Below are 27,709 nucleotides of genomic sequence, written 5' to 3' on the forward strand. Positions count from 1 at the left end.
CACAGCGGTATTGGATGGTTTCGTCGAGATGTTTGGCCGACTTCATGTCGCTCCTGCCTAATTGCAGTTCGGATGCGTGGGCTTGAGAACGGTGATCGGGCCATTGCGACGCGAAACATGTAGGATTAGTAGATGAGAGTCTCATGAGACCCTTTGAAGATGATATGTATCTATAGCCTTCACAGCAGACTTTCACGATTGTTCTCCTCACGTTCACCACATCATACAACTGTGTACTATTCTCCACAAGCCTCCCTCCTCTTCAAGCTGTTACAATGAACAAGCCAATCGCCATCATCGGCATGTCTTTCCGGGGCCCGGGCGATGCTCGCAACCCCGAAGCCTTCTACCGTATGCTTGTAGAAGGTCGTAGCGCGCGCACCGAGATCCCCAAGGATCGTTACAACGTCGACGCTTTCTATCATCCCGATCCAGAGCGGCTAGGTAGTATTCAACAAAGGTGGGCTCAACCTCTTGCCGTGCGTACGTTGATGACCATACTGATGTGATGTTGCGGCAGACATGCGCACTTCTTGGAACAAGACTTTAAGGTGTTCGATGCTCCTTTCTTCAGCATCACGCCTAAAGAGGCGAAGGCCATGGATCCAACACATCGCATTCTGCTTGAAGCCACGTACGAGGGCTTCGAAAACGCCGGCTTGACATTGGACCAAGTCTCAGGCACAAAAACATCGTGCTACATCGGAACCTTCACAGCAGACTTCCCCAACCTGCAAGCCCGTGATAACGAAGGGCCCTCAATATACCGTAAGTAATCGATTCAGTATGATGCTGATCCAAGCTAAGCCTTCTGTACAGACGCGACCGGCATGTCAGCATCCCTAGCTTCCAACAGACTATCATGGTTCTACAACCTGCGAGGGCCTTCTCTAACAGTCGACACGGCCTGTTCATCAAGTTTAACAGCATTCCATCTAGCCTGCCAGAGCATCCGCACAGGCGAGGCCGAGATGAGCGTGGTTGGAGGAGCCAATCTCATGTTCGGACCGGACATGTCCATCCTTCTAGGCGCTGCCAAGATTCTGTCGCCTGAAGGCAAGAGCAAGATGTGGGATGCAGACGCGAATGGCTTTGCCCGCGGAGAAGGATTTGGCGTTACGATTTTGAAGGTGTGTACTGAGCGCTTTCGTCGCGGTTTTTGACATGACGAATTTGACTGATGAGTGGCAACATGTAGCCTCTAGACGCGGCGATCCGCGATGGCGACAACATCCGAGCAGTCGTGCTGGCTACGGCCGCCAACGAAGATGGTCGCACACCAGGCATCTCGTTGCCAAACAGCGAAGCGCAACAAGAACTGATTCGAACCGCATACCGTCAGGCTGGTGTGGATCCCGCGGAGACAGGATACGTAGAAGCTCACGGGACAGGTACACAGGCTGGCGATCCACTTGAAGCCCGGGCTATTCTTAAAACCATTGGATCAGTTGAGAACCGCACGTCAGATCTATACGTCGGATCGGTCAAGACGAACATTGGTCACCTCGAAGGCGCAGCAGGTGTAGCTGGTATCATCAAGGCTGCGCTGACTGTTGAGCGAGGCACGATACTGCCGAATCTCTGGTCAGTAGATCGCTGATGCTCTCAATCTGCATATACTGATATCTCCCAGGTTTGAGAAGCTCAATCCCGATATTGATTTACCGGAGAACGTCAAAATAGCTTCGAAGCTGACGCCATGGCCACACAGCGGTCCTCGCCGCGCGAGCGTCAACAGCTTCGGTTTTGGCGGTGCGAACGCCCATGTCATCCTCGAGGACGCAGCGTCTTTCCTGTCACGTCACGGATTGAGGGGTCGGCATGCAACGGCACTGCTCCCTCCTGGTTCGCCCAGTGTGCGGGCAAGCAATCTCAGTGACAGTCCAAGCAGTTCTGCGAGTACTGTCGCTGACGAGACAGCCAGCGGGGAGTGCAGCGACAACACAAGTGATGTATCGAGCGAGATCTTGCGCGACCTTCATTCCACATCGAGATTGTTTGTCCTGTCTTCCAACGACCAAGAAGGAGTCAAACGCAATGCCGAGCGCCTGCAAGACTACCTAGCCTTGAAAACATCCACTGCACCTTCATTCTTCAACGACTTGGCATTCACGTTGAGCTCCAAGAGAACCACGCTGCCATGGAAATCATATGCCGTCGCCTCAAGCGTCAGCGGTCTCCGAGAGAAGCTTTCGAGCCTTGCTCCAGTGGTCCGTTCCTCCACTTCTGCGATACCACGAATCGCCTTTGTCTTCACTGGCCAAGGTGCGCAGTGGCATGCAATGGGAAGAGGTCTTTCGTCGTACAAAGCCTTTGCTGAGAGCATGCGGAGATCGGAAGCCATGCTCAAGTCATTCGGTTGCCCGTGGAGCCTTGGCGAAGAGCTTAGTCGCAGCGAGACTGAGTCCAAGCTACGTGAGACTGAGTACAGTCAGCCGGCGTGTACCGCTATCCAGGTCGCGCTCGTGGACCTCCTGAGCGACTTCAGCGTAAGACCCGTTGCCGTTCTCGGTCATTCCAGCGGTGAAATTGCGGCTGCGTACGCTGCGGGCTTCATCGATCAAGAAGCGGCAGTCAAGATTGCTTGGTTGAGAGGACAGGTTAGCAAGACTGTTTCCAAGAACGGTGGCATGTTGGCTGTTTCTGCCAGCGCCAGTAGTATACAAGATCACCTCAATGGTTTGAAGAGTGGTCGAGCAGTCGTGGGATGTTTCAACTCCACCAAGGCCTGCACTATTACCGGTGACGCTTCAGCCGTCAGTGAGCTAGAGGCGAAGTTGAAGGACGCGCAAATACCATGCACCCGGCTGCCCATGGATGTCGCATACCATTCTTTCCACATGGAGTCAGCACGCGAGAACTACGAGCGGGCTCTGGAGGGCATCGCACATGGCTCCACTGCGACCGTTCCCATGTTCTCCTCGGTAACGGGTACTTTGGTTGAACCTACACAGATGAAGCCCTCTTACTGGGTAGAAAACCTCGTGTCGCCTGTCAACTTTGTTGCAGCTACCCGTTCCCTTTTAAGTCATCCTCAGGAGAGTAAATCGCGCAAGGCTTTCGCCAATCTGTTCGTCGAGCTCGGCCCACACTCAGCCTTACGGAGCTACCTCCTGGACATCTTCAACAGTGAGAGTCGTGCTGCCGACACGACCTACACTACCCTTCTTCGCCGCAACTACGATGGCGCTACTACTATGTTGGAGGCCATGGGTCATCTCTGGGCGCATGGATGCAAAGTCGATTTGAGCAAAGCCAACGACATTTCTCCCGACAACACCAGCATGTTGGTAGACCTAGCTCCGTACGCCTGGAACCACAAGGCATACTGGGAAGAATCACACCTCAGCCGGCAGCACCGCCTTCGCAAGTCGCCCCGTACCGATCTTGTCGGCTATCGCCTCACTGGAACGCCAGAGCACACATGGCGCAACTTCCTGCGGTGCAACGAAAACCCATGGATCCGTGAGCACAAGGTCCAGGGCGATATTCTGTATCCAGGTGCGGGCATGCTCGTCATGGCTATTGAAGCGGCGCACCAATTGGCCCACGAAACCAATGCCGACGAAGTACATGGTTTCGAATTGCGCGACGTCAGCATCGACACTGCGCTTCGCGTACCTGATACGGAGAAGGGTATTGAGGTCATGACGCAGTTGCATAACCGTCGCACAGGAACACGAGCAGCGCCTTCGTCCACACTTTACGAGTTTGTTGTTTCTTCCTGGAGTGAGGAGATGAACTCTTGGAGTGCTCATGCTCGTGGCCTCATCTCCATCGTCTTCAAAGCCTTCTCTCCTTCGATGGAGCGTGAGCTGGCGCTTGAGAATAAGCGCTACATGTCGTCTCTTGCTAAGGCTAGGGACATCTGCCAGAAGCCGGCTCGGAGCTTCTTGTACGACACAGTCGAGACGATCGGCATGCAATACGGACCGACCTTCCGCAACATGACTGAGCTGTATGCTGGTCCTGGCTCCAGTTACGGCATCATCAAGGTTCCCGATACCAAGGCAGTTATGCCTAAGGGTTTCGAATATCCGTATGTCGTTCACCCTGCCACGCTGGACTCGGTACTTCATCTTGTCTTTCCCAGTATATCTGGTGACGATCAAGCACTGAACGAGGCGGTCGTTCCTAGATCTTTTGATCGCATCTTCGTTTCGGCCGGGATACCAAAGACGGCTGGTTCAGAGCTACATGGCTGCTCTTCCGCGAAGAAGCTGAGCTACACCACGTGGACTTCCAGCATCACAATGTCAGAGGCGACCATGACCGAGCCTGTTGTCATCATGGAAGGCGTTGTACTAGCGTCTGTTGGTGCGACCGAGAGTGCTTCGACACAGCTTGACACGCGCGCGTCGTGCTTCGCACATAACTGGCACGTAGATGCTGACCTCTTGTCTCCATCTCAGATCAAGGAACTCGTCTACAAGCGCACGTTGAAGAGTAGAGACGACGACTCGGTCCTTGATCTGCTCGAGTTCGTCTGCCTTGTTTACATCTACCGTATCCTCGACTGGTTCCAGAGCGAAGAAGGCAAGGTACATGTGCCACAGGATGGTTTCTGGAAATCGTATGTGGAATGGATGCACGACACCATCAAGCAGTTCCCTCCGCTGCCTGCGGACGTCGAGACCGAGATGCAAAGAGCCAGGCAACGCATCATCATGTCGAAGAGCGGCGATATCACAGTGCAGATGGTGGACCGCATTGGGCAAAATCTTTCTCGCATCTTTACGCGCGAGGTCGAAGCTCTGCAGTGCATGACTGAGGGAGATCTTCTTTACTCCTTCTACCGCGGCGCTTTCGGCACGAGTTTCAACACTAATGTGGCAGAGTATGTTGGTCTGATCGCCGACAAGCAACCTGGTTTGCGCATCCTGGAAATCGGCGCGGGTACGGGTGGCACCACATACCATGTGTTGGAACGCTTGCGCAACCCTGATGGCAGCTCCAAGGCCGCTCAGTATTACTTCACGGACATCTCTCCTGGTTTCCTCGCTAAGGCGGCAGATCGGTTTGACAAGGATGCGTCCATCATGCAGTTCGGCACGCTCAACATCGAGAATGCACCTGCGGAGCAGGGGTTCAGTCCTGAGTCCTTCGATCTCATCGTTTGCGCCAATGTACTTCACGCGACGAAGAGCATCCAGGAGACACTAGCGCATTGCAAGATGCTGCTGAAGCCAGGTGGTCGTCTTGTTTTATCCGAGGTGACCATCAAGCGCATCTTCTCCGGGTTCATCATGGGCCCACTGCCCGGCTGGTGGCTAGGAGAAGCGGACGGTAGGAAGGGTGGTCCACTCTTGGATGCTGAAGAGTGGAACGTCGCATTGAAGTTGGCTGGATTCTCGGGTGTTGATGTCGATATCCGCGGTGATCGGGAAACTTCGAAAGAGCCTGTCTCACTGCTCATTTCGACTAAGCCCGAGACTACAAGTCCTAGCCTGCCTCCTTGCTTGGTCATCACTACTGGAACTGAAGCGACGAGCAGGCTCGCCTCTACTATCCAGAGAGTATTTGCATCCACTGGTCACGAGACCAGCACCGCCCAGTGGAATGACATTTCCAAAGCACATGTGGAGGGCAGGTACTGCCTCTGTCTTGCTGAGTGGGACGATGTTATCCTCGCAAATCTCACCGACGGTGACTGGAACAGGCTGCGTGAGGTCGTCCTTTCGTCACAGGGCGCCCTGTGGATCACAGGGGGTGGTGCCCTCGACACGCCATTTCCCATGAAGAGTCTAATGGTTGGGCTCGCAAGAGCCATTCGCAATGAAGATGCCGGTGTTCGCCTTGCCTGCCTCGATCTGGAGGCGTCATCGACTATTGATTTCGAAAGAGCAGCCCAGAACACACTCAAAGTCGCCCATGAGCACATCCGTGGTGACGGCACCGAGGGTGAGTTTGCCGCGCGTGGTGACATGGTCTACGTACCCCGCGTGGAGCGAACGATGGAAGTCGATGCTTCGCTGCGCAAGTATGAGGCCAAGGGTGATCCCGAGATGGTATCTTTCCAAAGCTGTGGACGTCCTCTCAAGCTGACCATCAAGACACCTGGTCTTCTCGATACGTTCCAGTGGGAAGAAGATGAGACGTACCACACGCCATTGCCTGTGGATTGGATTGAGATCGAGGTTAAGGCCATTGGTCTCAACTTCAAGGATGTACTCGTGGCGTTGGGTAACCTGGCTGAGAACAAGCTGGGTGTCGATGCCTCGGGTATCGTCACTCGTGTCGGAGCGGCTGTCACAGACATCAAGGTTGGCGATAAAGTCATGACTGCATCTTGCGATACCTTCGCCACCTACGTCCGCTTCCCGGCCAAGGGTGCCATACCCGTTCCCTCTGGCATGAGCTTCGAAGAAGCCGCCTCAATGCCACTCATCTTCCTCACAGCCTACTACGCGCTAGTAACTGCAGGTGGCATCGTCTCTGGCGAGAAGATCTTGGTTCATGCCGCTGCTGGTGGTGTTGGACAAGCTGCCATCATGATCGCGCAAGCCAAAGGTGCCGAGATCTTCGCTACGGTCGGCGCGGACGCGAAGAAACAGCTTCTCATGGAGCAGTATGGAATCCCCGAAGACCACATATTCAGCAGTCGCGACACCAGCTTTGTCAAAGGAGTACTCCGTGCCACGGGCGGCAAGGGTGTAGATCTGGTACTGAACTCGCTGGCTGGCGAGGCTCTTCGTCGATCATGGACTGACTGCCTGGCCAAATTCGGTCGTTTCTTGGAGATAGGAAAGGCGGATCTCTTCGCCAACACCGGTCTTGACATGAAGCCTTTGTTGGACAACAAGAGCTATATCGGTGTCAATCTGCTTGACTTTGAGAACAATCCGACGCCACGAGCAGTAGCGCTATGGCACGATACGGCGAAGATGATCCATGAGGGGGCAATCAAGCCTATTGCGCCACTCCAGATCTTCACCATGGCCGAAGTCGAGAAAGCCTTCCGACACATGCAGGCAGGAAAGCACATGGGCAAGGTGGTCGTTCGCGTTGACGATGCAGACATTGTTCGCGCCGTTCCTCGAATTCCTCGCGTGCGAATCCAGCCTCACGCGACGTACGTGATTGCCGGACTGGGTGGTATTACACGTGAGATTGCGCGTTGGCTGGCGGAGAAGGGCGCAAAGTACCTGGTGTTCCTCTCTCGTTCTGCAGCCAGCGGCACAGACAACAAGGCATTCGCTGCGCAACTGCAGAAGACGTACAGTGTTACGCCGCTGGCATATGATTGCGACGTTGGCAACAAGACCGCTCTGCAAGCAGTCTTGGAGGACCTGAGGGCCAAGAGCTTGCCACCCATCAAAGGCTGTGCGACTGGCGCCATGGTTCTACAAGACTGCCTCTTCGACAAGATGACGGCCGACCATGTGCGTACAACGGTCGGTCCCAAGGTCCACGGCACCTGGAACCTGCACGAGCTACTGCCACGCGATATGGACTTCTTCGTTATGCTGTCTTCGCTAGCCGGTGTGATGGGCCATCGTGGACAGGGCAATTACGGGTGCGGTAACAACTTCCAAGACGAATTCGCTGCATTCCGGCGCAGCCAGGGCCTCCCAGCAATGACCATCGATATCGGCTATCTGCTGTCGGTCGGATTTGTGGCTGAACACGACGAGTATGTCGACCATGTCAAGGCGATGGGACTCAAAGTTATGCATACGTCGGACCTTCATGGTTTGCTGGCGACTGCAATCGAGGGCCCCTCTCAACACCCTGGGCAAGTTATGTGCGGTCTGCCCTTCAATGAGCACGACGACGCCTGGTACTGGATGGCCGACGCGCGATTTTCTGCACTGCGCAACGTTGCAGCTGGCTCCTCTGCGAAGGCTGGACAGACCATCTCATTGCGAGAGGAGTTGACGCGATGCGGCACAGCGAACGAAGAGGCCGTGCAGCTCATCACGGCCGCCATAGTGCAGCGTCTTGCGAGCCTGATGATGATACCCGAGGCCGATATCGACGCTGGCAGGCCGCTGAGCGCGTATGGTGTTGATAGTCTGGTTGCTGTTGAGGTAAGGAATTGGGTCGCGCGTGAGATGTTGGTGGAATGCTCTGTGTTCGATGTTCTGCAGAACATCCCCATGACACAGTTGGCGCAGAGCTTGGCAGAGAAGAGCAAGTTGCTTCTTGCGCAGGCTTGAAGCTGTATGTACCTAGGCAGTATTGATCGTGAATGCTTCCCGATGCATGGACCTTCGTTGGTGTTCGTGATGCTTGCTGAGTAGGCCCGAGGCAGCATGAAGCAGCCACGCAAGCTTCTCAGCCACATCTTCTGATTGGACGATGACTGATCATAACGTCATGGACGCGTGGAACCGTTTGGTCGTCACTAACGCTGGCCGCATATTCAAGCTTGATTTGTGTATGAGCTACGATGATGCCTGATCATTCAATACACGATGCATCCAACGGTACATAAGTCTACCTATTGCTCCACTTGGCAGATCTACTTGCTCGGCCTCCTTTCCCGATATACCAGTTACTGCTACTGAACTAGTTCGTCATCGGCCTTTACCAACATGTCGGGCAACGTTGTGGACCCTGAGGCACGCGACAAGTATCTGCTGCAAGGTATGCTACAATCGATTGAAGTTATCTTGCAAAATGCTGATAAGTTTTAGTCACCGCCGGACCATCCTACGATGCCTCAGAACACGAACAAGTATCAGTCAATGGCGCAGAACCCACACACGTCGAGAGCGACCTAGTAGAAGCATGGATCCGCGTCCGAATCAAAGACTACCACGGCCTACCTCGTGGATCACCAGCTTCATCGTCTTACTTTGATCACCCACAACATACCTCTGATAGATACTCCATCGCCTACTCATTCGTTCCCAAACAGGACATGTCCGGCTCCGACCTTGTCATGGGCTTCGACTACGGTCATTCAATCAAACATCAGCTCCCGCCAGGTTTCAGGTATGCGATGAAGATCGCCACGAGCATGCTCGACCCAGGACTGTACTCAGATGCATACTCCGACCAGCCGTATCTCTACGGACCCGCACTATCAAGTTTCTTTGCATTTCGTATCGGAGATAGGACGAGCGATGTATCAACACAAGATCAACTCGCAAGTCTCAGTCAAGAAAGTGACAGTGTGATCGAAGAAGGTGCATCGGGAAGCGGCAAAGAGGTGCGCAAAGCATCGTCTATGCCATCAAAATGGAAGAAGCGGCGGAAGCATTACCTCGACAAACAAGCACTTTCAGCGTTTACTTTCGAAAAGGGCCGCATGTACCATGCCGACTTCTTTAATCCACACCTCGACTTTGCGAATTTCTCCTTGAGGCTGCCCGGATTCTCAATCAGTGTGGCCAAGTATGTGGATGAAAAGACGCATCACCTGAGATATGTACTTCGGAATCGGAAAACGGAGGAGGTGCTTCTAGTGGTCTTCTTCAAATTGCTGTTCGGCAAGGAACTGGAAGATACATTAGAGAAGGAGAAGAGGAGGGAAAGTGCGCCGCCTGCCGTGACTGCGGATAAGCAGCCCAGACGAGAGGGGACCGGTCATGATGAGCTAGCAAAGGTCTGCGCTGCTGAGGATGCTGAAAGGCGGGCTTCACAACCTCCACCTCGGACGGATCATGACGAGTTGACGAAGGTATGCGCCGCTGAGGAGGCTGAGAGACGAGCTTCGCAACCTGCACCTCGGACTGTACAAAACGATGATACTCCATCCTCTGAAAACCCTACTCATCGAGAAGGTTCAGCGGCTGGAACAGGGGCTAGAGTCGATGGCGGCGCGCAAGAAGACCAGAGTTACATCGGTCAAGCAACGACCGCTGCGACAAACCTTGCGAACTCTGTGGTGGCGGTCTATGCAGCGTTGGGCTTCGGCAACTCGTCATCCTCTTCGTCCGACTCTGGGGCTTCAAGCAGCGGTGGTTCGCCGCCGCCAGCAAGCAAGTCGATGGCGGCTGAGATCGATAACATGGACGATGAAACGGTAGAGCAGTATTTGCGGGGTCGACACGGAAGTGCGTGATATCCGTTGTATACCCATTGGTTTTTGGGCGATAGCCGGTATAATCTTGTAGTAATCAACATCTGAATGTTGCTTAGGTCTGTCATCTTGATCTAACTGGTTGAATTTGAAATGATTAGCACGCTACCTTAGTGTAATTGAGGTCGACCGTGGATCCGGATTATGGGATTCTTTAGCACCGGAGGATTGTTATTGTAACTTTGTCACCAGCTGTTTCACAGGCTATAGCCAACGCCACGACACTACCGTATGTAGCGCAAGGATTCCATGGATTTTAGGTTCCGTATAGAGTAATGATGAATACGGATAATGTACGACTGGAAGATGTTTGGCGAACAGTCTTCGCGCATATCATAAGTTGCTACTCTATCAAAGAGGAAGCATCGCGACTACTTCATCTGCGACGCAAGCAATAAGCCGTACCGATATATGCGACGCGTGCTTCAGAACCTTGGAAGAAGACATTTCCAGAAGCGTGGTGGAAAGAGCGATCTGAACCGGAGAATACATTGCGCACGCCAGTCGGAACCCAGCCTAGCAAGCACGTGCGCCCCTCGGCCCCGCAAGCATCTCGAAGCCGATGAAACTCCGACTTTGTCTCCTTGACACACGCACTGCACCACACGCAATTCCAACGGCAACAATACACGCTCACTCACCGCGCGGCGCACTCAACCAGCAAGTGCAGTCGGGCCTAAGCATTTCGATGCGCTAGGGCTTACCCTAGCCCTTCGGCAGCATGCCTCCACCTGACAGATCAGCGTCTCGGAAACTGAAGCTTCCATGGCACTAGATCACGTTTGGACACATCGAGCTGCCCAAAGCACCGCGCTTTCGCGCAGACATTGTTGCGGCCAGGTACGTACCTGATTCACCCGGCGTCAGTCGTCCCGCTCAGCTGCGGGTATCTGTGTTCCAGTCGAGATACCCTTGCGGCGCCCTTTTAGTGGCGCGGATTCATGCGTTGCCGGTGTGTATAGACTACCTTTATGTAGCTGAAAAAAGTCCTTTCATTACGCCAAATGGGCTGGCGCCTTTGCTGTACTACCAACCCTTTCCTTCACATGATCAGCTTCTCTCCCGTCTAGTGTTTGTCAAGTCGGCCCGGAGGTCAATCTCAGCAACCATGATAAGCACCTGTTTAGACCTTGCGCTTTTGTGCCATCCGGTACTCGCTTTCCTCTCGATACAACGACCAAAGATGGCGGCTCCGATTTCGAAATGGCAGTACTTTCTTCTCAGCTTTCTTTCGCTGCTCGCTATTCGCTATGCGAGTACGACGAACGCGAGTCCTCAGGTGCCGGTCCTGCATGAAATCCAAGAGGCTGTCGAACAGGCTGTCTGCCAGACGGTTGACCAGCCAAATCCCATTGCGTCACTTTACCCAACGAATGCGACTGGAACTTTGAACGGCACGATCTCAGTCCTACCAATCTCATTGGACCTCGCACGCAAACTCATCCCTTCGCAATACCGCATCTTGGAGCACGCATACCGCCATCTCCTCCCAGATTTCCCGGAAGGAATGTACCCAGCCCTTCTCCAGGCAGTCCACGACCACGGCGTACAAGCTTTCGGCTTCCAAATACCCGACTTCTCGGTACGATAACGCGCCTAAGTTTAGATCGTGTCTGTGGTAATAGTGCTAACTTTAAACTAGCGTGGTGGCATCGAATTCCCATTCCTCGATCTCCTCGGCGACAATGCCACGTCCTTCAAGTGGACGCCATCGCTTCTCATGTCGGCCGAAAACGTCATCGCTATTGGAGGCGCTGCGGATTACGGGATCAAGACATATCCGTCGTTGTTCGAGCCTGCTTGTGACGCATACAGCGCGGTACCCGACGCTAAGGAACCGCGAACTACGTCTTTCGAGGCGACGAGTGCAGAGGCTGGCGCCGCATCAATTAGCACACGGCTTTCACTCACGTCGGAGGAGAAGTACCCGCTGGGCTTCTTCATGAACATCACCAACCAAGTCATGTTCGGGGACGGCAAGCAATGCGATAACATGATCCGTCTCTTCAACACGAGCTTGACAACAAGTCCCAACAAAATCGAGACTGTTAAGGGCACCGTCAAAGTCAGCGGTTTCCCGCTGGAAAGCGAGCAGGAGTTTGAGTGCGCGTATGGAATCAGGTTTAGTTCGGCGTTCATCGAGAACAACTATTTGCCTTGCGAGAACTTCAGGAACTACGGCGCTTAGATGAAGTATACAGGGACGATATGTTGGACAGCGCGTGTGTTACGGTTTTCTGGTGCGGGAGTGTGCTCTGGTAAGAGCGCGGAAGAGCGGTCGAATGTCCGCGATTAACGATACCCATTAAGCCACAGTGGCTAGCGAATACCCCCTTGGACTGTATATAGAATTCTAGAGGAATGCATTGGTGTACATATACATCTCGTGTCTTGTCCAATGGTCTGCTTATGTATCGTGGATAGATTAGAGACCTAATTTGGCATACTCAATGATAAAGAGCTGACCGAGCCGTATGTATGCAAACAGGCCGAGCTGGATAAGGTCATGGCAACGAGCCTTCAGAGATACGTTGAGATTTGCGCACATCCCATGCCGAAAATTGCGGCTGATGATACAGCAAAGGGTGCATTTCCGATGCTTCTACCACTTACCTCGTAATGGTTATATGCCGCAAGGACAGACTTGCGGTGTGGATTTTCGGAGTCAATGAGCATTTCATATCAAGCGTGTCATGACCAAAGCCAGAGTTACGAGTCACATTGCAGAAACATACCGCAAAAAAGTGCAACTCACCTAGGACGGTATGTAGCAAGTGGACAGGCCCAATCTCCTCTAATTAGCCCAGCGATCGCACAGATTCCTTGACGTTGGTTAGATGCATGTCAGGTGCATGTTGGAGAAAAGCGTACATGTTCTGATTGGACTGTCTCAAGCTCATACGCCGGGGAAAGGGCCTCCATAGTCGCCATTTGTTGTACAAGTACCGCCGAGTCGCGGTAGTATTCGCATCAATACTGCTGTAAGCCGAACCTTTTGGGAATCGCATAGACACACCTTAACGCCAAATTCCGGGGATAATTACCAACCGCCCCTTCTGCCTCCGCGACGACCTCCTCGTCCACCACGGAAGCCACCGCCGCCGTATCCACCACCTCCTCCCCAACCTCCACCGCCGCCTCGGTCCATGTCGCCGCCGGAGGGAGCGTAGGAATTGCGGGGCGGGGCGCGATCCTTGAGCTCCTTGGTCAGGGCTTCGTAAGACTTGCGCATTTGAGCATAGCCGAGATGCATCTTTCCGTAGAAGTGGTCTGCTAGACGCCGATCATTGTCAAGACGGCTGAGATACGCACCACATACGTCGCAGACTTGAAGCTTCTGGTGTCCAGAAGGACCTCCGGTGTCTGACAGAGCACGCAGCTCCCTCTCTCGCTCCTCTTTCTCAGCCTTCTTGTAACGGACCTTGGTGAACTCTTGAACGGCCATGTTGACCATGCCTTCCTCGCCCATGATCTGGATCTCGAGCATACCGGCGTCGATCGATTTGGTCAGTTCGTTAATCGCTTTGAGCTGTCGAGCGTGAGCAGATAGTGCAGGTCCCCTGGCCGGGATACTTACAAGAGCGTTGGTCTGCCTGATCTCTTCAGGCGTCTTCTCCAGGCGGCGCTGCGCAGTGTCTATCTTGCGGTTACAGCTGTCAATGTGGTGCTGCATGTCGCGCATGTAGTCAAACTCGAATCCCCACTTGCGCTTCTGTTCCGCGTCTGCCTCTTGGTACTCGGTCCGGAGCGCCTCGTTGTGCACCTTGGAACAGGGACCGAGTTCGTTCTTGGTGTTGGTGAAGAGGTCGTGGGGGCAGTTGCCTACGAGGTAAGAGCGACAGACCTTGGTGTCGTTGATGTTTAGCTGGGGCGCGCGCTGGTCGGTTCCGCTCATGAGCTGTTCGCCCATAAGCTGCTCTGTGTCGCGTTAGCATGGAGCTGTGTTAGTCACAGTGATTTGGGGGAGCCTACCAAGCAGCCTGCGCGTCTCTGCGGCGGCCATGATGTGTATATGTTAGATTCGGGCGGTTGGGTCGTGATGTGGAGAGCTGCGAGGTGAGTGATAGCCAAAAGAAATCGCGACCGCGGCAGTGCCAAGTATCCACGCCGGGTGACCAATCACCGGTGGGGCGCCTTCACTCCACATGTCCGCCGCAACACCAACACCAAGCAGCTATCGTCAGTCTTCCCGCTCACATTTCGCGTAGAGAGCGCTACGATGCTGCGATGCTCTCGTCTTTTTACTTTGTGTTGCTCAATGCCTTGATAGCCCTTGTCTCCGCGGGCGCCGACTACAGCGAGCGCCTCCTCCTGCGACCCCTTCCCCAGAACACCCTTCTGGCCTCTTTCAATTTCCGGAGCAACGAAAGCGCCACTGCATTCGAACAACAAAACTTCCGATACTTCCCGCGATCTTTTGGACAGATTCTGCAACATGCGCATACGAGGGAACTACATTTGAGGTTCAGTGTTGGAAGATGGGATGCGGAGAACTGGGGACAGCGGCCATGGAACGGCGCAAGAGAAGGAGGAACTGGCGTTGAACTGTGGGCCTGGGTAGAGGCTGATACAGAAGAAGAGTATGAATTTCTTGTATTGGACGAGGAACCCTACTAATTGTAACAGAGCATTTGCACGATGGCTGAAGCTTACCAACGCCTTGTCGGGCCTCTTTTGTGCCTCGATCAACTTCATCGATGCCACCAAGACCATACGGCCCGTCATGTCATTTGACCCAGAAGGCCAGCACCGTAACTCGTCCAACCTTCACCTCCTCCACGGCACGCTACCCCACGAAGTCGTCTGCACGGAGAACCTTACACCTTTTCTCAAGCTACTACCCTGTAAGGGTAAGGCTGGTGTATCCAGCCTGCTGGACGGACACAAGTTATTCGACGCTTCATTCCAAACCATGGCCATTGATGTACGCCCGACGTGCGAAGAGGGTAGCTCAAGCTGCTCAATAGAGATGGAGCAAAGCGTAGACATGGTCTTGGACATTGCGCGAGCCAAGCGACCCAGAGACAACCCTATCCCGCGACCTCTACCAATCAACCAGATGGAATGCGATACCTCCAAGCCATATAACGGGCACGATACCTGCTATCCCCTGAACAAGGGCACCGAGCCCGCCTGGACACTGGAGGAGGTCTTTGGAAGACCGCTCAGGGGAGCCTGTCCGCTGGCAGATCAGGCTGAGGGAGAAGCGAACAACGTCTGCATCAACTTGCCGCCGGAGCGCGAACTTGAGGTCAAGACAACAGGAGAATTCACCGAATCGAGACTGGCATCAGACACCCTCCGATGCTACAAGCTCCCAGTCGGCGAAGACTTCGACCTCGTCCTACCGGAGCAGAAAATGAAAACCGGTCTTGTCCGTCCCGATCCTCTAGTCTTCGCAGCAAGATCCATCAACGGTCACGGCCAGGAACGAGGCAGTACACAGTCCGTCATCAAGAACCCGTCTACCACCAACGCAGTCGAGATAGTATACCTAGAGTCTCTGCCCTGGTTCATGAAGCCATACCTTCACACTCTCCAAGCCCGCGTCGATACCACAGACGAAAGTCCCATCAAAGAGACCTACTACCGACCAGCCGTCGACCGCAAGCGCGGTACCCACCTCGAGCTACGCATGGTCATCCCACCCAGCTCCACCCTCACCCTCACTTACGATTTCGAGAAAGCGATCCTGCGCTACACTGAGTACCCACCAGATGCGAATCGAGGCTTCGATGTCGCACCTGCCGTTATCCGCGTCCTGTCTCAACAGTCGGGAGATAATAAGGGTATCTACGTCCGCACTACTTCGCTGCTTCTTCCTCTACCAACGCCGGACTTCAGCATGCCGTATAATGTTATTATTCTGACGAGTACGGTTATGGCGTTGGGTTTTGGCAATATCTTTAATCTGCTCGTGAGGCGCTTTGTGGGTGTTGATGAGGTGCCTACTATGGGTGCTGGAGGGTTAAAGGGTATTATTATGGGGAAGTTAGCTAGGCTTAAAGGTCTGCTGGGGATGGGCTAAGGATTCGTAATACATAAAGTTTTGACGATACAGACAATACTGGCAAGAGTGAATGTGATTCTAACAGTGCTAATAATAGATGTTTAGTCTTTAAGGCTACCGCAGCACGACTAGAACATAAAGACTAGTCTGTTTAAGATGTAGCTATTAAGACTCTAGGTAACTGACTAAAGGGATCATGACGAATCCTGGGGTGATTGTTGTTGGGAGAGCATTCCGAGGTTGGGTCTCAGACCGCCTAGGCACGGTTGTGTTGACTAGCGCTGGAGCCGTTCGCGGGAGGCCCGCAGTGTGGGTTGATAACTCGTAAACCCCCATCTACAACGCAGTACTTCTATGATTCAACGATGTCGTCTTATCCCACAACGTATCGCAACCGATAGTGCTTCTTCGTTCCTTCATATCAAGTATGACATGTCCGCCGTCGTCCGCTTGTTCTGACCCCATGAGCGTCAGTGAAATCCATCCACGTAATGGCCTCTCGTCTTCTATCCCTAGCGAATCCGAACGTCCGTCGAGTCCTACGCCGTAACAGGTACTGCCAGACAGAGCTATAAGGACTCCGCAAGAGGCATGCGACGACGATGGCGTGTCCGAGGACGCTGCTGGCATATATGATAAGCAAGGCAAGCTTCAAGCATGCATCTTCTACGTGCGGGGTCAAGACACCACTACGCTAGAACCAATAAAAAGACTGGCCATAGCACTGCCTCTCTTTCAAGGCTCTGGCCAGAATCTTGGGGGTGATACTTTTGCCGCTTATCGAAGGCCAATGATAGGCCAAAGACGAAGATGATGTATGTCCATACGCCTGGAGGCTGTCAGGACGATGCATGTTTCCGGTCAGTCACACTGACAGCTGGATGCACACAAACATCGAATCAGCATCAACGTAGTTTGCTATGCATAAACTCGATCCTATCGCAACAACCGAGTGAGAAGTCTGTGGCCCTAATTGGCTGGTTGTGGACGCGAGGTTGACTTCTGAATACGACCCTGCCGCAGAGAGTAAAGAAGAAGAAGAAGAAGAAGGTGAGAGATGCCATCCTACTTAGATTTCCGCTATCTGAACTTCTTGCGCCAGGGGCTTGAACATCCGCAGCCTTGGTCAACATCTGGAAGAGTTGTCGTCGGAGCGGGATTATCTCGATGACTTACTGCACCTAATATCTCGACATTTCGAGCAAGTACCACAGTGAAGAGAGGAAGATAACGCCTTGCTGCAGGTTGAACCCATCCAGTCAATGAATTGATGATTGGCCGCTTCACGCATATACCTAGTGGTGGCTTGCAGGCTTGCGCTGCGTTTCCGGTCAATTTCAAATTACCCAGGTAGGCGAGGTGAATTTAGGCAAACAATTGTTACAAATATGCAGCTACGTGAGGTGAGCCATGTCGCCGTACTTTCTCCTCTATATATATAATGAGGAAGGACTCTGAGGTGCGCACCGGAATGAAATACCTGGGCCCAATAGGAACCTCGAAGTACACCAATGCAACCCGGCCATATCCCACAAAATGACTGCTCAAATACAGTTGAATAAATCAGCGAATCAACTAGTCACACTAGGACTTGGTGTGAATGAAGTCGCCTCGTCTCTCCTCATTGCTAAGCATCTCGGATCTGTCTTCTCTCAAACCGACGATGCTCGCCTTTTCCAGATTTTGGAGTCGCAATTTCACGTAAGAATCCGCTTCGTGCCCACCTGGCTCCAGAACGCTGTTCTGGAGAGAACAACGCCAATACACGGCGCAAAGATGCGCACCATAGCTGGGTTCAGAGCGATGCAAACCACAAAATTAGGCCGACTGGAGGGTATTGCTACATTGGTTGTGCTTCTAGCCAGATCCGTAGAATCAAAACGAGTTATTGCCTCGCTGCTGGAGAGTCTCATCCTGGGTGGTATGGGCAGTATCGTGGACCGGGGAGATCTGGATAGGTCAAATCTCCCTTACAACTTTAAGCCACTGCTGGAAAGCTTTGTTCAAGCCACGCTTGATTGCGACTCAGACAGCGATCAGCACCGTGATCTCCGCACTCTACTCACAACCCTGGCAATGGAAGTCGGACCATTAACGAACTGTGCCAGCCTGAAGAGACGGAGTAACGCAATTCTGCACGCAATGTCTGAGATTCTTGGCGGCGCCACAATGAGCGAAGAGCAGGAACGCCAATGGAGTGCGAAGAACTTTGAGGATTTCCGACCACCCAAAGACCAGGTCCGCGTGCATCACACCGTAGACATCACGTCGGCCTACATCGCCCTCGCTGCGAATGCGAATGGAGCCGACTGTGTAGTGGACATCATGACAGGCGTGGATAAATGCAAGAGGATTCCCGCTGGCTACAAGGACACTCTGAATACATTCATCGTTACGCTTTGGGCGTGTCAGCCGCCTGCTGAGATTGCGGGCATCCTCCGCTTCGCGAGCACAATCGAGAGCCGGACTTATTTAAGCCAGCAATCTCCCGAAGACCGTGACCCGGAAGATGGCACCACTGTATTCGGAGGCGACTTAGAGATCAGCAATCTGGTAGCTCACGAAGTGAACTACAAAGGCGGACGATTACCAGATCGGGAGCAGCACATGGCGGCTGCGTCTCTTTGGAAGAAAGGAAGTCATATTGCTGAAAACTACCGGTGGGTTGTTAAGAAAGCAGCGAGATGGAATTACCCGCTTCGATTTCTGTTGGAAGCCTCAACAGCCACAGAGGGTACAGATGCAGCCGTGAGTGGCTTGATCAAGGCTTTTCTAAACAAACACCATCAACTGAAGTCGATCGCGCCGGCACTCGCGATGGCCGTGCATGAAATATATGGCTATACAGACTACAAGCAAGATGACGACCAGGACGAAGAATGGATAGCGGCGATGATGATTGTAGCCGTCGCTTTGGCAGTCAAGAGCCTGGAATCCACAACGGAGTTTTCGCAAAGCACATCAAATAAGTCGTCGCGATTTGCATTCAATCTGTCTACTCTTAGACCCTCGGGTGGGATCCACCAACTGCTGCTCCAAGCTTTCACCCAAGAAGGCGTGAGCCACCAACGGCTCTTGTGGGCTGCTGCAACAATCTGGGGTGGCGCTAGCCTCAAGACACAAGGTTATACGGTGGTGGACGATAGTGTAATGGGGATCAAGGCACCAGAGTGTACAGTGATTCTGGAGATGCTGCGTGACCCCCTTTCCTTTTTCCAGTCTGGTATTTCTGGCAAACTCTTTCGGATCTGCTACGGTGCAGTTCCAATGCTCCCACGCGATCCAAAAAGCGGCTTCCTTAAATCGGACCCGCCATCAGCAGGGAGAGATCCTACGCATATCGTTTCGCTTGCGAGTTCAACATTTCCAATTTCGTTCTCTCGAGACGCGAAGCGTACCCCCATCAACAGCGCAGCGACGAACGGGATCAGCTACGACTCATATGGCCCTATGCTTCCTGACTTGGTCATTACATTCGAGCCTGTGATAACGAATCCATCGCGTGGGCTCTTCTGTGCATGGTATGTGGGTAATCTTGCATTTGAAATCAGTCCAGGGATGGTGTTCGGCAACAGTCTGAAGCGGATATCCGATAATTGGAAGCCGGGGTTCAGAACTTCGCACTCGGCAGAAGAACCATTAATGTTTAAGAGTATCAACCAGATGGACATTCTGGGCTCCAGTGGTATCGTTGTGGAAAATGCTTGTGGGGTCTTCAATTGCCGTGGTCAACTTGGGTGGGCAGTTGCGATAGCCGGATTGGCAGATCCTAGGATGGTGATCTGCAAGGAAGTGCCTGGGTGTGATGATGATCTGATGGACAGGTTAGAGGAGGAAGACATCTTGCTTGTTCTGTAGATATCAAAGTTCAACATATTGGTATGCACCACCGCTGTTGTTCTGATCCTCTTAGCCCTGATAGAAAGTCGTTCTAATTCGCGGTAGAGGGAGAGAAGCTTACAGACGTCTATCGTTTTTGCCAATTAAACCATTACATTCGCAATTCGGTGCGAAGAACGCACTTCCGGCTTGTAGCCCCATTGTTATCTCATGATGCTTGAACATTCAACAGAGCAAGTAGACAACGAATCGAATTACAAAATGATACAAGCCTACAATTCAGACCATCATACCAGCTCAAAGCTAAAAGGGGGTATATCTATTACAAGAAAGAAGACAAGCATCGCTCACGCACATCCACACCCGCTTAATCTAATGAAACAGATCCTGAGCCGCAACAGCAGTCGCCTGCGCCTTAGCAGCCTCATTCGCCGCCGCCATAGCAGCAGAAAGATCATTATCAACCTTCTGCTGCGAAGAACTTCCAGGACGGTTGTTATTATCCCCTGTTCCTTCCCGTTCTCCTACTGCGGCTGCAGCAAGATGTTGCAGGCCGGCCATGTTGGGTTCTAACGCGGGGCTAGCTTGTTCGGGACCAGTGTAGGGCGGTGTGGAAGACTTCTTCTTGTGGAGTAGATCGCCAATTGCTGTTTCCCAACCTAGACCATCGGAGCTGCGGTGTATGATCTGGCCGTTTGATAGCGCGTCGCTCATTTCCTTGATGATTGCGCTTGCTTCTGCTTTCATCTCGCCTCGATCGTTCAGTTCAGTAAGGGAAGTAGCGACCAGAGCAGCGAAGATGTGGTGCAAGGGAGTGATCGCGCCGCTCATGAGGTTGCTGAGCAGGTCTTTGGTGACCTCGAGAATCTCGGCAGAAGGGGAAATCTGCCCTGAAAGTCGCGCGATGAACACTCTGAGATACTGGTGCGCCAAGTGTGGAGGAGAGTTACTCGTCAGGGTAGTTAGATCGATGGACTGCTTGATTTCATCTAGAGCTCCGTTGAGGTACTCGGACTCCGTGGTTCCGGGTTTGAGCGCAGAAAAGGCAAAGGGAGCTGCGGGATCGACGTTTGGTATGCTCCCTGCGCGGTTTACGTAGGCTATGCGGCCAACGAGTAGGGCAACACCTGATGAAGATTAATTTCGGGTGGTCATCATTTAAAAGAGCTTGCACTTACGGGCGAGATAATAAGCGACTTCACCCAGGGCTGAGAAATCGTCTCGCGAAAGTGTTCCAGAGTACCGTCGAATCATCATATCGGTCGATTGACTGGACGCGTGGAAGCGATCTATGATCAGCGCAGTCCAGTACACACGACGTGCTGTCTGATAAACTTCGAGATCTTGTTCTTTCAGCGTGGTCAATGTCCTGGAATCGTTGATGCCTGCATCAGCGATACAGGCTGATATCCGAGCCAATAGTCCAGTAGTACTGCCTATGATACCAGGGCCAGGTCTGTCAGATGCTGCAGCGAGCAGTATCAGTGACTGACAGTACACCAAGTGGTTGTAAAGCCGTCGTGAGCTATCCGTATCGTGAAGACAATAGTTGGCCGCATCGACTGAAGTAAAGCACTGTTGTAACAGCTGGTTAAGGCTGATCTCGATGGGTGGCAGAGCCTTTGAGGCGATGGATCGAATGCAGCCTTCTAGTACGAGAAAGAACGTCTCTCGCAGCTTGGACGGACAGTTTGTAAGGCGGTTCAGTTGTGACTCGTGATGTGGCAGGACAGGCAGCGTGGGGTGGATGATGTTGTAATACCTGAATCATGTTTTAGTGTCTGGCAAAACTCATATGTGCGGGTATACGTACGCTTTGAGAATCTCTTCATGAGAGCCTGTGATAAGACTGCCGCCCAAATTCATGTCTCCAAAAGAGGTACGACGGTTGCCATTGAGCGACGAGTCTTGATCGCCCAGCACAGGCAGACCATGTGCATCTACGTTTCCACCAGCACCACGATCCTGTCCGGACCAGTTGGGCCGGCTGAATGCCTCGTGAAACCCATCTGTCATGGAGTGAGTGCGCTGTCGCTTGAACTGCGGTGGACTCTGAGTATCAGGAAACGGCTGGTCACCCAGTGTTCCGAAATCGAAGTTATGCGACTGGGTCGGAGGATGGTGAATCTGGCTTTCGAGCGAATTAAGCCGGTCTGCGAGTTCTTTGATATAACTGATAAGTGTTAGCAGGCTCGCCAAACTGCACACAATCGACATACCCTTTGCTGGGACCACGCTTCATGGGTTGACGGCTGAACTGACAGCGCGCCCCGGTCCGTTTGCAGCTCGAGCAAGCTTCTGGGCCGTTCTCGCTAGTCGCGTCGCATCGTATCTACCCAGCGTAAGCGCATGTCATGCAGGAAGCGAGGCGTCGCATACCTTCTTCCTTCGGCATTCGTCGCAGGCGCGCGAGACTTTGGAGCGTTTGCGATTCGGGTCGTTGGGATCGTACGGGTCGTGGTGTCCGTCCATATTCATGACATGTTGCGCCATTTGTTGTGGAGAATGCGTTGGGCGCGTTGGACCGGCAAAATGCTGATGCGCGCCCATGGCAGGCCCCATGTGAGCCATCTGCTGGTACTGGGGCTGTTGGGGGCCGACTGGGTGCATCATGTCTCCACCGTCGCGCAGCTGCTGTAGATTTTCCTGTAGGCGCAATTCGGGATCAGTCAACTGGTGTTGCTGCGCCGGTGGTGTGCCATTCTGGTTTGCGTATTGGCCTGGCCCTCCGCCCATTTGCGTATCCGAGTCCCCGTAGCCAGCCATTTTTCAGCGCGTCGTATTCGAGATTGCGAGTAGAAATGTCGTTGGGAGTTATCCAGAGCACCGGTCCGGTATTGTTGCGCGATCGCGCGCGAGGTTCTGGCGTTGTAGAGCGAGGGGAGCGTGTTGTGTAAGAGGCCGCCGAGGAGAGTTGTGCGAGCTTTGCGATTTTTGCGCTAGCGTGAACCATGGCAAGAGAGAACAGGTCCTCATGGCCTTGGATGAATGGGAAAGTGACAACAACATTATGGTGGTTGTCGTTTTCCTAAGACATGGGAGATGTTATCTGCTCGCAGCGTGGATCGGAAGCTACTAACTGGTCGGTGACGACGTCGCTGTTGGATTATCTTTTCACCGTACGCGCTCCGGGACGGCCAGTGGGAGCACCATGCACAGCCATCATCAGAAACGCCCGCACGCTGCAACCGACGACGGTCATTGTTATGGACGTCAAGAGACTGCTGGGTTAGCCATATTTTTCAGCTGCCTCTGTACTGTTGCTGCGCGACGTTGACCTCATCCTGGCTATCATGCGCTGATCCATAGGTGTTCAGATGATGGTTTTAGTACCGACTTACTTGGGTCATCACACACTACAATGAGCTCGCCATGAAAAGTCTCCGGTGCACTTGGACACATTGGTCAAGACGTTCAACAATTTCAAGCCATTGGTGGGTACGCAGTCTGGAGAATTACCGTATCATGTGATATACGTAGTCCTGTTCACGGGTCACGATTATGTACAAGGCCAGTGCATACCGAATCCGAAGTCGTTCAATGTCAGATGCTGTAATTACTCCGGCTCTCGTAGATTAGCGGTACCAGAGTTCCCACGAGACGATCAACGACTTGACGGCTGGCTGCAGCAACAAGCGTTAGATCACCAGGATCTTCCGTATAAGAGCGGTGCAATACACCGACAGAGTATACCCCACGGAGAAGACCATGGGGTCCCGTTTCAAAAACATTATGCCAACGCTATGCCCAGTGGTCCCAAGGGCTAGACGCTCTGTTCGATCTAAATTTCGTTCTGCGCTTTTGTCCCACAAAAGATCAAATTCGTGTCGACGGGCTAGCGCTCCCTGGGCCGGAGGATTCATGTGAGATATACAAGCGGGCACTGTACCTGAAAGTAATGGATAGGCTTGCTTCCGGTTCTATATGTGCTGGACGCTATCGGCGCAGACAATAGTGATGATCTCCACTTGGCAACGGGCGACGGATGCTTTGAGTTACGGCCGTCGCGGTAAGGGAAACATGCTGACTCGACAAGCGAATCGCGTCCGCAATGAAACATGCCGTGCGTGGAGTCCCGCATGATTAGAGGCGGGCTGGCGAGGCCAGCGCAGCACAGGAGCAGGCTCCGTCGCAGGCGTCGTAGGCGTGCCGATGTGGATCGCGCAAAAGGCGTGCGGGTCATCAAGCCCATGACGGCGGCGGGCTGGCGGATGGCAGGATTCATGCGGTGAGAAGGTGCTGCTGGCTCGCACCTGCACCTGCGCTTGCACTTGCATGCAAGTGTGGGATTCCCGCGCTAGCCCAAAGGAGCCCCCGTCATGATGGCTGATCGCGCTTGCTTCGAGCGTCGAGGCCTGAGCGCACTTGCCGATGACGCTAAGCTCCACAGCCAATTACACGCCGCGCAGGGCCGTGTGCGTTCCTCTTAACCTGTTCCTCCCGCTCGCTCTCTTCCCTCTCATCACTACCTCACCCGCACAACACCACATAGTATACTGGTCTGGTCGTTCCCAAGGAGCTCCGTCTAACGCTTTCGGCCAGCGCCTCTTGCGCTCGGTTCCCCTTTGATCTCCCACTCCACTCTCCACTCCATCCTGTCGTCCTCGGTCTCTTCCCCGGCGTTCACGGTTACAAGTCAGCATACCATACCATTGCTCAAGATACCCTCTGGCGTTTGAACTAGCTTCTCTTGAACCCTACTATTCTTACCTGTATCTTTACCTATCCGCTCACACCGCGCGTGTGGCATTATTTTCGTCATTTTTCGCCTTCTCTAGCCCGTTGGCCCCCTGGACCGCTCCTACCCAGCTGCTCGTAGCCAGCTGCGACGACCGCACTCGGCCGTTATCACCCCGGTATGCCTGTTATCGATGGTGAGAAATGGGCTTGCTCGTCCTGCATCAAGGGCCACCGCGTGAGCGGTTGCAACCACACTGGTATGTCGCTCAGTGCGACGCTTCACAACTCTCAGTGCTAATTTCGTCTTGAAGATCGGGATCTCCACCACATCAACCCCAAGGGTCGTCCTGTCAAGCAATGCGAGCACTGTCGCGGTGCGCGCAAGTCCAAGTCTCATCACGCCAAGTGTGATTGTGGCGACAAGAAGGACAAGGACTTGCACAAAGACAAAGGCGACGCGAAGAGTGAGCTCACAGCTGGCTTGGCCGTCCCCGACATTTCTGACGTAACTCTAGCTCATGACAGCCGCTGTCAGTGCCATTCCGGCGGCAAGTGCTTGTGTGGCACCAAGAAGGAAGAGGTCGATCTCAAGATCGACACTACCCGGCAGACGCTTCACGATGCTCGCGCGAAACCCAAGTTGACTGCGACGCACTCAGAGAGTCACTTGACAGTCTTCGCCAACGGCCACCACAAGCCTTGTCATCGTAACAACAACTCGGCCCACGTCTCTGGCCTGCCGTACAAAATTCCTCGTCCGCATACGCTACACGGCCATGCCGCCTTTTCTGCGCTGTCGCAAGAGAAGAGCACTCGCAGCAAGCCAGAACCGCCCGCCACACGCTCCATGGACACGCTTTCGTTATCGAACAACGACTTCCACACCATGTTTGGCTCTACACAGCGCTGTGCCGACAAGTCGCCGACTCCCAACGTCGGCGGTAGCCTCGACACATTTGGTTTCAACGAAATGTTCAGCAGTCAGCCCGGCGTCTTTCAACAAGACGGCGAGTCTCCCAACAGCAACGTCAGCGACACGTTCTCGAATCAGTGGCCATGGATAGCCAACAGTGTAACACCCGTGAACAGTACGTTCGGTCTGGGCAGCCTGTCCACTTCACCATCGCAAGATTGCCTCCCAAATATGGATAGCGACTGGTTGACAGCATCTGCTGGTTTCGACCACGTCTGGTCTGCTACTGATCTCCCGCTGGACCCTAGCAAGTTCAACGACGACTTGGCGCAGCCGATCTCACACAGCGGAGAGTCCAAACTGAGCGGTCCCGGCCTTACTGTAGCGTCGTCTGCGCACTCGGAAATTGGAGAGCCAGCCCTCTTCGGGGACTTGGACTTCAAAGCCCCTCAGTCGGCTGCCAGCGAGTCGCTCTTCTGGGAAGATACCCCTGCGTATCGCTTTAGCACTGCCGTACCGAGTGAATCCGTCAACGCGCCCATGCCAATGGCCACTACGGCACCCATGCCGAACATGCTCGGCTTCGATCCTATCTACGCCAAGAGCATGACTGCTGCGCCAGCAACTATGACGAGTACCGCCTCGCCTGACTTTGCCGACACAGCCGCACTCTCGATGCCTAGCAATTTCGAAGATATTGTTCCCATGGACCCATGGCCTATAGATCAGACCAATGGTGCTTTCAACGCGATGAACAATTTTGATCTATCTTATACCAACAACGGTTGGTTTTAGACGCCTGCGAAGGGGCAGCCAGCTCTTGCAGCTACTGTCGCTTTTGATGACGCCATGATTGATGACGCTGCTGGTGCGCAATGATACCAACGCCTAGGCGATCTCTATTCATATCTTCTTTTAGTCTTCACGACTACCCTTTTGACTATCGGTCGCCTGTGTATATTTTATGACCTGGCCCGAACCATTCACTTGATGTGCGTTTGAGGCCGTTCTTGCATAGATCGCCGCCATCACTGTTTGTTGCATTTGAGTGTTGAACGAGCAAGCATACGTATATACAATGGGATGGATTTGGGTGGTGATTTCAATGCTTGGGCGGTTTGCCCATGGGGGTTTCGCAAAAGTATAGACGGAGCCTTTGGCGTTCTGACGTCTGGCCCACAATGAAATAAGAAAGTAAAACAATTCTGCGTCTCCATGTGCTTCTCATCGTCAACTCTCATTGTCAATTGAGGCATCCCAACGGACCCCACAAGCATCGTCGAGTGACGTCCTTGAGTCGCATCAGGGCGTGCCGCACGGCCGCAAGGTTCGCTATTATCCCTCTCCACCAATCCGCGTCCCCGCCAATCCAACGAATTTTCAGGGTTTCCCGCCTCGCCCACGCCCTGCATGCGAAGCGTGGAGCGCCTGCGAGCAGAGATTTTCGCTGACCGTCCAAGTTTCCTTTGATCGGTAGACAGGGATAGGCTATATCCCAGCAAAACCGTGATTAACCTTTTGGACGCGCATGCTCTGTCAAGATCCCACGTCGGGGTGCTGTGTCAAAGGACGACGATGAGGTGCGTGGATGATCGGCGACAGATGTAACACCACTACGTCGTCTCACGGGATGCGCGACTTGAGCGCTACGCCAGCGCTCGCGGCGGCTGCGATTGAATCGACGTGATCATTCGCAATGCTACGCACTGCACAAGAGCATGTGCCGGGACGGCCTCGGTGGCATCCAGGCTATCAAGGCTAAACACCGATCTCAGTCGCAACCACCTTGTCGTAGCTCCAGAGACGGCTCAGCGACCATCCGCACAGCGCGGCAAAGTCAGTCAATCAGCTAGGCGCACCGTCAGGAAAGCTAAAACAGCAGCATGACCACGAGCATGTCATCCCACTTACGAGCTGCTGCTTGCGGATGCGTTCACAATCCGGCGCCCGCTGCACAGCACAAACAAAGAACCGCTGTTTGTGTGTGTTGTGCATGCCAATGCCCAGTGCACAGCCTCCTCTTAACGCTTCTTTACGAACCGCTATAGTGGGAGGTGTGCAGTGGGATTCTGGCGAACCAGATGCGGGCAAGCTGGGTGTGCTCACGCATTTTCGTAATAAGGGCGGGTGCATACTTCCTCACGATAGTGCTAGTCTGCCGTTTTCAGCATCCCAACAGATAATACCAAGATTGAAGAAGTGTTGTAGCAAATGTTCACGAGAATGGAGAGGTAGC

At 53.4% G+C, this 27,709-nt stretch overlaps 7 protein-coding genes across 7 annotated transcripts; 5 read left to right on the top strand and 2 right to left on the bottom strand.

Moving 5' to 3' along the window:
• Positions 1 to 275: 275 nt before the first annotated feature.
• Positions 276 to 10,012, top strand: BKA58DRAFT_321240 (polyketide synthase PksC; the record flags this gene model as incomplete). The annotated part of the gene is made up of 8 exons (XM_046167799.1): positions 276 to 460; positions 521 to 768; positions 820 to 1,130; positions 1,199 to 1,584; positions 1,634 to 8,056; positions 8,516 to 8,589; positions 8,640 to 9,553; positions 9,629 to 10,012. The coding sequence occupies 8 exons, from the start codon at positions 276 to 278 to the stop codon at positions 10,010 to 10,012; spliced, it is 8,925 nt and encodes a 2,974-aa protein (XP_046022501.1).
• An 866-nt stretch (positions 10,013 to 10,878) lies between these two features.
• On the top strand, positions 10,879 to 12,361 carry BKA58DRAFT_223894 (uncharacterized protein). The gene is made up of 2 exons (XM_046166303.1): positions 10,879 to 11,612; positions 11,673 to 12,361. Exons 1-2 carry the CDS (start codon positions 11,139 to 11,141, stop codon positions 12,216 to 12,218), a joined length of 1,020 nt encoding a protein of 339 aa, XP_046022502.1. The 5' UTR covers positions 10,879 to 11,138; the 3' UTR covers positions 12,219 to 12,361.
• Positions 12,362 to 13,070: 709 nt separating this feature from the next.
• BKA58DRAFT_321422 (uncharacterized protein) lies at positions 13,071 to 14,033 on the bottom strand (the record flags this gene model as incomplete). Its single annotated transcript, XM_046167807.1, has 3 exons — positions 13,071 to 13,559; positions 13,608 to 13,948; positions 14,003 to 14,033. The coding sequence occupies 3 exons, from the start codon at positions 14,031 to 14,033 to the stop codon at positions 13,071 to 13,073; spliced, it is 861 nt and encodes a 286-aa protein (XP_046022503.1).
• A 224-nt stretch (positions 14,034 to 14,257) lies between these two features.
• Positions 14,258 to 16,058, top strand: BKA58DRAFT_321330 (GPI transamidase component GPI16 precursor; the record flags this gene model as incomplete). Its single annotated transcript, XM_046167803.1, has 2 exons — positions 14,258 to 14,610; positions 14,657 to 16,058. The coding sequence occupies 2 exons, from the start codon at positions 14,258 to 14,260 to the stop codon at positions 16,056 to 16,058; spliced, it is 1,755 nt and encodes a 584-aa protein (XP_046022504.1).
• A 1,316-nt stretch (positions 16,059 to 17,374) lies between these two features.
• On the top strand, positions 17,375 to 20,075 carry BKA58DRAFT_223932 (uncharacterized protein). The gene has a single exon (XM_046166305.1). The coding sequence runs from the start codon at positions 17,577 to 17,579 to the stop codon at positions 19,896 to 19,898; it is 2,322 nt and encodes a 773-aa protein (XP_046022505.1). The 5' UTR covers positions 17,375 to 17,576; the 3' UTR covers positions 19,899 to 20,075.
• Positions 20,076 to 22,780, bottom strand: BKA58DRAFT_223931 (uncharacterized protein). The gene is made up of 5 exons (XM_046166304.1): positions 22,260 to 22,780; positions 22,100 to 22,212; positions 21,694 to 22,053; positions 21,059 to 21,642; positions 20,076 to 21,007 (listed from the first exon to the last, which is right to left on the bottom strand). The coding sequence occupies exons 1-5, from the start codon at positions 22,644 to 22,646 to the stop codon at positions 20,253 to 20,255; spliced, it is 2,199 nt and encodes a 732-aa protein (XP_046022506.1). The 5' UTR covers positions 22,647 to 22,780; the 3' UTR covers positions 20,076 to 20,252.
• Positions 22,781 to 24,738: 1,958 nt separating this feature from the next.
• BKA58DRAFT_461444 (uncharacterized protein) lies at positions 24,739 to 26,384 on the top strand (the record flags this gene model as incomplete). Its single annotated transcript, XM_046174802.1, has 2 exons — positions 24,739 to 24,817; positions 24,872 to 26,384. 2 exons carry the CDS (start codon positions 24,739 to 24,741, stop codon positions 26,266 to 26,268), a joined length of 1,476 nt encoding a protein of 491 aa, XP_046022507.1. The 3' UTR covers positions 26,269 to 26,384.
• Positions 26,385 to 27,709: the final 1,325 nt, after the last annotated feature.

Source organism: Alternaria rosae, assembly GCF_020736505.1.
Source record: "Alternaria rosae strain MPI-PUGE-AT-0040 chromosome Unknown BKA58scaffold_8, whole genome shotgun sequence".
In the NCBI taxonomy this organism is placed as follows: domain Eukaryota; kingdom Fungi; phylum Ascomycota; class Dothideomycetes; order Pleosporales; family Pleosporaceae; genus Alternaria; species Alternaria rosae.

Bases quoted from the DNA above. Each gene is read 5' to 3' on its own strand.
- BKA58DRAFT_223894 (XM_046166303.1), top strand. From the start codon at position 11,139: ATGATAAGCACCTGTTTAGACCTTGCGCTTTTGTGCCATCCGGTACTC. The intron at 11,613-11,672 runs GTACGATAACGC...ACTTTAAACTAG, and splicing joins TCCAAATACCCGACTTCTCG to CGTGGTGGCATCGAATTCCC.
- BKA58DRAFT_223932 (XM_046166305.1), top strand. From the start codon at position 17,577: ATGACTGCTCAAATACAGTTGAATAAATCAGCGAATCAACTAGTCACA.
- BKA58DRAFT_223931 (XM_046166304.1), bottom strand. From the start codon at position 22,646: ATGGCTGGCTACGGGGACTCGGATACGCAAATGGGCGGAGGGCCAGGC. The intron at 22,054-22,099 runs GTATGTCGATTG...AACACTTATCAG, and splicing joins AAGCGTGGTCCCAGCAAAGG to TTATATCAAAGAACTCGCAG. The intron at 21,643-21,693 runs GTACGTATACCC...AACATGATTCAG, and splicing joins CATGAAGAGATTCTCAAAGC to GTATTACAACATCATCCACC.